General features: G+C 33.5%; 1 protein-coding gene across 1 annotated transcript; it reads left to right on the top strand.

The window, feature by feature from the left end:
* Positions 8,004 to 10,956, top strand: LOC109235608 (protein LURP-one-related 5-like). Its single transcript, XM_019401785.1, has 2 exons — positions 8,004 to 8,436; positions 10,405 to 10,956. The coding sequence occupies exons 1-2, from the start codon at positions 8,206 to 8,208 to the stop codon at positions 10,828 to 10,830; spliced, it is 657 nt and encodes a 218-aa protein (XP_019257330.1). The 5' UTR covers positions 8,004 to 8,205; the 3' UTR covers positions 10,831 to 10,956.

Here is an 11,329-nt window from a genome sequence, read left to right as displayed (position 1 = left end):
TTTCAGTTTAACAATTTTCGTCAAAAATTCATTTCTCGAGTTAGGGACCTCGGAATTCGATTCCGGGCATACGCCCTAGTCCCGTATTTTCTTACGGACCTCCCGGGATCATCGGAACACGGACCGAGTCCGTTTTCTCAAAATGTTGACTAAAGTCAACCATAATTAAATTTTTACTCTAGAAATTTCTATTTCTCATATTTTCACATAGAAGGCTTTTCAGATATAGGTCCGGACCACGCATGCAATTTGAGGTGAGGTAAAAAGGAGGTTTTTATTTTATTTTTTTTATTTTTGTAGGCCTCGGAACACTGAATTTGTTGCTAAAACAAGTGATGACCTTTTGAGTCATCACAGATTTATTCTCTTTTTTTATTTTAATTACATTTTATTCTCTTTCTCCTATTCCTAAGAGTAGATTTTAAGTTTATATTGAATGATGTATTTAACATATTTAAATTATCATGTAAATAATAAGTAATACTAAAAACTCAATATTATTGTTTTGGAATAACTATATTATATTAATGAGAATTTTTAAATTATGTTTTTACTTTACATTTTATATTTTAATGAAATTCTTTTCTAAAATATGTTTAAATTTATTTTTCTTTTCTAAATAATACTAATCGCAAATTGAACTTTTACTGTTCTTTTTCGTAATTTGATACTTAAAAGTGCTTTTTTAAAAGATTGGCCAAACACAATGAGCTTGCAAAAAGCACTACTCAAACGAATTGGCCAAACACAAACTACTTATTTTGCAAAAGTACTTTTTCATAAAACACTTTTGAATAAAAGCGCTTTTCAAAAAAGTAGTTTTTGGCAGATTGGCCAAACGGGCTCTAAGCCTTTTCTTGGTCTCCTTATCTTCTCTTTTCTCTAGGAGAAGAAGCCCTCTTTTTCTTGTCTTCTTACCTCCTATATATATTATCAGTATTCCTTTTGGTCCATCGGTCCTTAACCAGAATGCCTTCATCCTTGACTGTCCTTCACGTTGCCTCCTTCAAATATCCTGATATTTACTTCACCATACATGCTTTTTGATGACTCAATCTCGGCAGTGGCCGAGGTCTTCGTCGTTATTACACCATGTGGGTACGACTACGGCTTGATCGACCTCTTACCATTCCTGTTAGCGCTAATCCACGTGTGGTCAGATATTGACGCATACAGTACTCACACAATATGGAGTAAATGTTAGATAAGTGCTTATAATCCTAAGACAGTAACTAGAAGATCTTTCGAACACACATCTTAACTACGTTAATCGCATGTCATATTTATTAATTTCAACAAAATCCTTATATAATAAGAATGTTTAATTAAAATACTTTTTAAAAGTAATGAAAAAATTTACTTCATTTACGACAAATTAAGAGAATGTCATTTAAATGGAAAGTATGTACATAAAAGAACAGGGTCAGCAGCTAACATGTAGTCTGATTTTTTTCCTTTATTGGATGTATCTAGGCCTCTGATTTTTGGTCCAAGCTAAGGAGGGTCTAGCTCTTTCTACTACGGTCCCCTACTACAGACTCCAGAGTCTTGAGAAGTTTTGTCTTTGTTATCTTGTGAAAATAGTTTTAGTTTTGTTTCTATTCCTATAACAGGATATTTCTGATGAAAGGCTGTGGCACCCATGTTTTTCAATGAAAAATATACTTCCTCTGTTCCACTTTATGTGAACCTATTTCCTTTTTGATCCGTTTAAAAAAGAATGATCCCTTTCTACATTTGGTAACAATTTAGCTTAAACTTACAATTCTACCCTTAATGAGAAGTTTTTAGTACCACACAAATACTTTGAGCCCCTTTTTAACTTGTTTACAACCACAAATTCCAAAAATCTTCATTTTTTCTTAAACTCCGTTCCCAGTCAAACGTGTTCACATAAATGGGAACGGAGGGAGTAGTATTAGTTCAAATGATCTTTTGGGGGTAACCGAGTTGGTTGAGCACGAGACTTCCCAAATAGGAGGTCTAGGGTTCGAAACTCACTTGCATACTAGTTCGGTTGAGCTCGTCGCACAGGATTAACCTAGTACAGTTTACCCCTTTTGTGATTTACAGTCTATTACACAAGAGCAGGGTTTACTCTGACGCACCCGAAGAATAACGACTGGAAGTTCCCCTTGTTAAAAAAAAATTAATTCAAATTCTTTTTCTGTTTCTCTGTCTAACCTGAATTATTTTTGTGATATTTTCCCTTTGGCTAGGTAATCAGAATTACTTTTTTCTTCCCATAAAGTCAGTACTACAAGTACTTCCTCCGGTCCGCTTTACATGATTTTTTTGGTTATTTTCATATATATTTAGGAATTCACCTTTTAGCATTAAATAATAATATAATTGACCGTATTAACCTTGATTTATTTTTTGGAAGTACAACAAATACTCCTAGGCTCTTTACTCCAAGAGCAACTTTAGAAAACATAAGTTGATTGTTTCTTGATATTTGAAAAAATCAAATATTGTGGATCATGTGATGAAACAATAAAAGTAGAAGAATAATATTGCAGAGAAAGAGAGAGAGGAAATTCTTATTGAATTTTGGGATGATTTACAATGGGGTAAGACCACTCTATTTATAGGGGAAAAATAACTTAGCCACAAAGTAAAACTCTCTACAACATAGACATTCACTCTAAATAGAATTCTATTCATTACACTCCCCCTTGAATGTCTACTCGATAAATAATGTGCCTCGTTAAAACTTTAACTAAAATAAAACCCAATGGGAAAAAAATTTCTAGAAAAGGAAATGAGTACACATGTTTAATAATATGCCATTTGGTTGCCTCGTTAAAAACCTTGCAAGGAAAACCCAGTGGGATAAAACCTTGTAAGGGAAAAAGACTCCCCCTGATGAGAGCATCAATTCACCTCCTTGAGCCTTCGCATCCCGATCTTGTACACTAGCTTCTTGAAGGTTGACGTCGGTAGAGACTTGGTGAACAAATCAGCCATATTATCACTTGAACTAATTTATTGCACATTGATATCACCATTCTTTTGAAGATCATGTGTGAAAAATAACTTTGGTGAAATGTGCTTTGTCCTATCTCCTTTTATGAATCCTCCCTTCAATTGAGCTATGCATGTTGCATTGTCTTCATACAAAATCGTGGGCAGTTTGTCACACTTCAAACCACATTTGTCTCGAATAAGATGTATTATAGACCTCAACCACACACATTCTCGACTTGCTTCATGAATAGCAATTATCTCAGCATGATTAGATGAAGTAGCCACAATTGATTGCTTAGTCGATCACCAAGATATGGCAGTGCCTCCACAGGTAAACACATAACCTGTTTGAGACCGAGCCTTGTGTGGGTCAGATAAATATCCAGCATCGGCATAACCAACAAGATCAGGACTGCAATTATTGCCATAAAATAAGCCCATATCAGTAGTTCCTTTTAGATACCGCAATATGTGTTTGATTCCATTCCAATGTCTCCTTGTAGGAGCAGAGCTATATCTTGCTAAGACATTAACTGAAAAGATTATGTCAGGCCTTGTAGTATTAGCAAGATACATTAGTGCACCAATTGCACTAAGATATGGTACTTCAGGACCAAGTGGCTCTTCATTCTCTTCTTGAGGTCGGAATGGATCCTTATTCACATCAAGTGATCGAACAACCATTGGAGTACTTAATGGATGTGCTCCATCCATGTAAAATCGTTTCAATACCTTTTCTATGTAGGCAGATTGATGAACGAAAATTCCGTTTGCCAAATGTTCAATTTGCAAACCAAGACATAATTTTGTCTTTCCGAGATCTTTCATCTCGAATTCCTTCTTTAAATAATCAATTGCCTTTTGGAGTTCTATAGGAGTTCCAATAAGGTTTATGTCATCAACATATATGGCAAGTATAACAAATTCCGATGTTGTTTTCTTTATAAAAACACATGGGCAAATGGCATCATTTATATAGCATTCCTTTAATAAATACTCACTAAGACGATTATACCACATTCGTCCTGATTGCTTTAGACCATACAACGATCTTTGCAATTTAATTGAAAATATTTCCCGGGACTTTGAATTATTTTCTTTAGGCATTTTGAATCCCTCGGGAATTTTCATGTATATCTCATTATCAAGTGAGCCATAAAGGTAGGCGGTACCCACATCCATTGAAATTCATGTCAAGCTTTTCATGGACAAACAAAAATAATGAGATACGGAATGTTATACGCATCCTAACGGGTGAATATGTCTCTTCATAATCGACACCAAGCCTTTGTGAAAATCCTTGTGCAACAAGGCGTGCCTTATATCTTTGTACCTCATTTTTCTCATTTCTCTTGCGTACAAAGACCCATTTATAGCCAACAGGCTTAACACCATTAGGTGTTTGGACTACAGGCCCAAAAACTTCACGTTTTGCAAGTGAATTCAATTCTGATTGGATTGCTTCTTGCCATTTTGGCCAATCAAGTCTTTGTCGACATTCTCCAACAGATTGAGGTTCAAGATCATCACTATCTGCATAATGCTAGATGCAACATTATATGCAAAGACATAATCCACCACTACATCCACTCGATTCAAATTTTCTCAATATCGATTGGATTTATTGATAGTTCCCTTATTTTCTTGAGTCTCGGCTCAGTGGATTCCTCATGAATCTCAGAATTTATTAAATCTTGGATTTCTTCATGAGATTCTTTCGTAGTTTCATTTTGATCATTTGTTTTTATTTTTCTAGGATTTCGATCTTTGGAACCTAATGGTCTGCCACGTTTTAGACGTGATTTTGACTCATTAGCTATGACACTAAGAAGATTGTCCAACAGGGACATCAATACGGATTGGAACATTCTCTGCAGGGATATGTGATTTTGTTATCCTTTCAAATACGTAATGCGTCTGGAATTTGATTTGCTATTCTCTGCAAATGGATAATCTTTTGTTCCTCTTTTTCACAAATAGAGGCACGTGATGAATATGAGATAATGATGGATTTTTCCACAAAATTTTCCATTTGGTTTCACCAACTTCTCCCCCTAATTTTGGAAAAAGTGTCTCATCGACTCGACAGTCTGCAAATCGTGCAGTAAACAAATCCCCCGTTAATGTTTTGAGGTAGGGAATAATAGAGGGCGGTTCAAACCCAACATATATTCCTAATCTTCTTTGGGGACCCATTTTGGTGCGATATGGCGGTGCTACAGGCACATATACTGCGCATCCAAAAATTCTTAAATGGGATATATTAGGTTCATGACCCAAAACTAATTGCAACGGGGAATATTTATGATAATTTATCGGTCTGAGACGAACTAGCATTGCTGCATGCAAAATGGCGTGACCCCAAACAGAAGTGGGCAACCTCGTTTTCATGAGTAACGGTCTTGCTATCAATTGCAGACGTTCAATTAAAGACTCTGCAAGACCATTTTGAGTGTGAACATGAGCTACAGGATGTTCCACTTTTATCCCAATTGATAAGCAATAGTCATTAAATGCTTGGGATGAAAACTCAGCAGCATTATCAAGTCTAATAGACTTAATTGGATTATCGGGAAATTGTGCCCGTAATCGAATTATTTGTGCCATTAATTTTGCAAACGCGAGGTTGCGAGATGACAATAGGCACACATGGGACCATCTAGAAGATGCGTCTATTAAGACCATAAAATATCTAAATGACCCACTACGTGGGTGAATAGGTCCACAAATGTCCCCTTGTATACGTTCCAAAAACGCAGGGGACTCAATTCCAACCTTTGTTGGTGATGGTCTAATAATTAACTTGCCTTGATAACAAGAAGTGCAAGAAAATTCATTATTTAAAAGAATCTTTAAATTCTTTAATGAATGCCCATTTGAGTTTTCTATAATTCGTCTCATCATAATTGATCCAGGGTGTCCCAATCGATCATGCCAAAGTACAAAAGTATTGGAATCAGTAACCTTTTGGTTTACGGTAGAATGTGCCTCCAGAGCCTTCAATTAATTTACTACTACCAAAAATTTGGTAGTAGTAAATTTTTACTACTCCAGAGCCTTCCAGAGCCTTCAATTAATTTACTACTACCAAAAATTTCTCATCTATTGTCTCAATGCGATATCCATTTCGACGGATATCTTTAAAATTCAACAAGTTCTTCTTGGACTTGGAGGAGAACATTGCATTCTCTATGATAAGTATTGTTCCCTTAGGCAGAGTTATAATAGCTCTTCCAGAGCCTTCAATTAATTTACTACTACCAAAAATTGTAGTAACATCTGCCTTACACATACTTAAATGAGAGAAATATTTCTTCTCTTTGAATATTGTATGTGTTGTACATGAATCAACTAAACAAATATTTTTACAATTGAACTTTGCTCCAAGTTTGCTTTGTGGAATATCCATATTTGCTTAATCTTCTCAAAGAACTTCTTGAGACGGTAGAGTCTCGTGCTGATAACGTGTGATGAAACAATAAAAGTAGAAGAACAATATTGCAGAGAAAGAGAGAGAGGAAATTCTTATTGAATTTTGGGATGATTTATAATGGGGTAAGACCCCTCTATTTATAGGAGAAAAATGACTTAGCCACAAAGTAAAACTCTCTACAAGATAGACATTCACTCTAAATAGAATTCTATTAGTAACATATCACAAAAAAAGCTAATAATTCAATTAAAGTGGAGGATTTTTGAATTTATTTATATTGACACATGGGCCCTAGAAAAAAGCAACACATAATAATTAGAAATTTCTTCACTCCACTATTATAGATATTTTAGTAGCGGCAGTTGGACCTACCTCTCAACATTATTTTTGCCTCTTTTGGGCTTTCCTCGGCTCAAAATGATCTAATAGTCATTTTCAATTATTACTATGGCAAAGAATGACATGTTGTCTTGAGTCTTGACATTAATGTACAAATCATATCTTACCTATTCCATACTGCATGGAGAAAATTTTAATTTAAAGTTACATACAAAAGAGCCCAATGGCCATTATTACATCTGGAGTTGTGCCTGTGTTTTACTCTTTTTCCACAGTCCTCATTTCTTTCTCTTTTTCCCCCACACACAATTACTCCCTAATTCTCAATTTATATGTGATATTCTCCTTTGTTCTAAAAAGCTAATTACATATGAGGCCTTCTTATATCTGTTCCAAGTGGCTTACGCAGGCATTATTATAAGTGATATAAAAATTTATAGAAGAACTGGAATAATAACTTTATTATATCATACTTCTAGACAAGAAATAACTTTAGTCTATTAATTTTGTTTAGTCTTAAATTAGAAAAGGTCTTGAATTCAATTCTAATTCATCATAATTTTTAACCACAAAGGCTCTCTCAAATATTTGCAATGGAGTGAGTATTTACTTTGAAAAGCTATTATAATATTAATATAGAAGATAATTTGCTACTATTTAGTTGATTTAATTTTGTTATGATATGTCATATGCACATAAATTACTAGAGAATCTGAAATGTAATCAATTTCGAATGCCTACAGATCCAGACACAGTTGACTTATGCATGAATAAGATCTTATAAAGTTCTAAATATTGTTGAATTATACTTCCTACTATTCTTTTACTTATGTCATAGATAGGCATATGAAAAATATCACACCATTAATATAAAGTTTGTAACCCTTAATTTCAAAGAACTCAAAACATTAAGCACCTGTTTGGCCATAGATATTGGGTATATTTTTTCAAAACAAATTTTGAAAACATTGTTTGTTTATAGAATATGATCATTTTTTTAAAAAATTTCAATTTTTTTTTTCAAGTTCCCAAAAACTAATTTAAGATAGTTTTTTGGGTGAAATTTTTTCTTCAAGTCACAAAATTTTAATTTTAGTTTTCAAATTTAATATGTTCAAACATAACTTCAACTTTCAAAATTTATTTTTCAATAAAATTTCAAAAACACTTTTTGAAATTTTCAGCTAAATTTATGTCCAACGCTAGCTGAATCAAGAGTTAGGACTAAGTACCTTTTTTTGCTAAACGCAATCGAATCAAAATAGAGTTTACAATAGAGATAAAAATAGTACACAAACAGTGAAACAGAGATATTAAATACTCAATCTTCAGCCTCATAGTTTTCTCCCATTAATTCTCCTTTCTCTCTCTCTCTATCTCTCTATCTCTCTCTCTCTACTTTTTACTGCTTTGCATGAATTTCAGAGTCAGATCTCTTTTCTTGCCATAAACAAAAGCTGAAAATGAAGGGTAAAGTCGCTGCGATTGTAGAAGAGGCATTTGTGTACAAAGAAGAGACTACTTTCACCGTACTCAAAACATCTTTTTTCTTCAGTAGTGATGGCTTCAATGCTTATGACAGTAAAGGCCAACTCGTCTTCCGAGTAGACAACTATGGCCCCGACTCCAGTAACCAAGGCGAGCTCGTTCTCATGGATGCCTCTGGTCGATGCCTTTTCACTGTTCGACGAAAGGTAATACTGAATTCTCAAGTTTCCATTCTTTTAAATCAAGGGAAAAGGGCCAAAATTGTTCTTCAATTATTCGAAAATAGGATAACTTTTTCGTTCATTTCATTTTTTACTCAAAAATATCATCACTCTTAGCCGAGTAGCTCAACAATAACAATAACAAATTTAATATAATCTTACGAGTGAGGTTTGGAAGGTAGTGTATATACAGACCTTATCCTTACCTTAAGAAGAAAGAAAAATTGTTTTCGATAGACTCTCGACTCTCTCAATCAAGACCTTGCTAAGGGTTGCTCTAGAACAAGGGGAAACTTTTTTGCCCCTGAACTATTCAAAATGAAATAATTATATTTTCCATTAAAAGTTTGAAATAAGTGCTCTTAGTTGTAAATTTGAGCAAATTTCTTGGCCGCGATTGCGAATAGTAAAATCATGTCGGGCACTTTGTGAACCACGGTCGCAATATTAGTGATCGCGATCGAAAAAAAGGAGAAATGACATGGGTATAATGCCTAATTTCGAGATTTTGAGCTCATTTTCCCAAATTTTGATGCTTAGAAAGCGGACCAAGACAATTTTAGGTCATTGTCTAAGAAGTCTTGTTATACTAGTATTATTTTGCATTTGAATTTTTACCGTAAATATCATATATATTAACCCTGGTAAGTTGACTCATCCCTAAATTGGGGCCACATATTTGCTTTAAGAGGTAATTAAGTAGAGTCCATTGCTTAGATGATCACTCAACTTTCCGAAATTAACTATCAAAGTCATCTTTCTTTCGTTTGTAACAGCAAAGTTACTTAACTATGCCTATAGCACTCAGAAGGCTACTCAACCAGATTTATCAAACTTTTGATTGCCAAATACTTATTTTACCCTTTAAATTATTAACTTTTATCTTCTGTATGTCTTTGCTTTTTTAATATTATGATTTTTCTCCTTTTAATCAGCATTATGGACTTACCTGTAGAACAAAAATATTTTATTTAAAAGTAAAAAATAAAAAAGATATTTTTCTAGCATATATAATATCTAAATAATAATATAATTGAGTATAATATTCAAGAATATGTAATGTCTATTACAGTACCTTTATTCTAAATAATTCTTTTCTATATTATGTGCATGGAATATATGTTTTAAAATTTTAATTTTCTTTATGGTCAATAGTGTAAATAATTATTTGAGTTCTTTTTTAATATCAAAATTATTATTACAAACAAATTGTTCTAATTAACTTTCTACTATGCTCAATATTTTATTATTCCAACATTGTATATGTTTAAATACTGTTTTAATTTTTTTAATATATAAATAAATTTTTTTTCTATGGTAAGTCCATAATATAAGTTAAAAAAAAAGAAAAATTATTATATCATAAAGCTAAAAAAATTTAAAAATATATATAAGTTAATAATTTAGAGGGTAAAATAGGTATTTGGCGATCAAAAATTTGAGAAATCAAGTTGAGTGATCTTCTCTGTGCTATTAGCATAGTTAAGTGACTTTGTTGTTACAAACGGAAGAAAGATGACTTTGGTAGATGATTTCGGATAGTTGAGTGAGCATCTGAGTAATGGACTTTACTCTAATTAAGTCTGCACTAACATGAAAAAATATGGACATAATCAGGTTATTCATATTGCTCCTAATCGGTAATCTAATAAAAATGGTAATTAACTTGATGTCACATATTAAACCACTATGATAGAGGGCAGGCCGTGTATTAAGCTCCCGCTATGCGCGAGGTCGGAGGAAGGGCCGGACCACAAGGGTTAATTATTGTACGTAACCTTACCCTGCATTTCTGCATGAAGTTGTTTCCACGGCTAAAACCCGTGACCTCCTGGTGACATGGCAGCAACTTTACCAAAGCTCCCCTTCCTCGAATTTATAAAACCACAATGATAATAAAGAATTTATACACTGTTGTAAATCTAATCTTTGATTACTCGAAAATTGGAACAGAGACCAAGTCTGCATCATAGGTGGGATGGCTACTTAGCAGAAAGAATGGAGGGGCAAAAGCCAATATTCAGTGTACTAAGATCCTCAATGATAGGAAGATCAATTGTGACAGTGGAAGTGTACAACAATAATCCAGTGGAAGAATACCAGATTGAAGGATCATTTGAACAAAGGAGTTGCACTTTCTTCAATTCAGAGAAAGAATGTGTTGCTGAAATTGGACGTAAAGTGGACATTAAATGTGATAATTTAGTGCTTGGCAAAGACGTTTTCTCTTTAACTGTCAAGTCTGGTTTTGATGCTGCCTTTGCCATGGGTTTAATCCTTGTGCTTGATCAAATTAATGCTGATGATTATGTTAAAGTTAATGATAATCAACTTGATGCTAACTCCATTGTTGCCGATGATCCTCACCTTTCTCCTTGATTTTCTTCGTATTTCAGGCCACCAACCATGTAATCAATAAATTTTGTTATTTCAATTTTATTCCTCCTTCACTTATGATGTACCTTTTTCTTTATTTCCTGATTTATGAGATTTAACTGTTGATTAGACCGTAATCAGTAAAAACCGTGCTATATTTAGTAGTGGTGGCAAAATGGTTAAAAGAAAATAGTTATCCTCTCTATTATCCATTTAAAAATGGGTTGGATAATGAACTTTTTTAAAATGGGTCAAATATGGATAAGAACCATATTATCCACTTAGAAAATGGATAACCAATGGATGACTAATGTGTTTAACTTTTACATTTGTAAAACCTCAAATTGTGGGTTCCTCAATTTTAGGAGACTAGAAATATTTCCTAAAAGCGATCATATTCAAGAAGCCATGAATATGGATATCCATACTGTCCGCCGGTTAATCCGTTTTTTTATCCGTATTAAATATGAGTCGGGTCGTATAATTAATCCGTTTTGCATTA

The sequence above is a fragment of the Nicotiana attenuata genome, chromosome 12 (assembly GCF_001879085.1).
Source record: "Nicotiana attenuata strain UT chromosome 12, NIATTr2, whole genome shotgun sequence".
NCBI classification, from domain to species: domain Eukaryota; kingdom Viridiplantae; phylum Streptophyta; class Magnoliopsida; order Solanales; family Solanaceae; genus Nicotiana; species Nicotiana attenuata.
The sequence above is the reverse complement of the archived record's forward strand: the minus strand, read 5'-3'. Positions and strand labels throughout refer to the sequence as shown.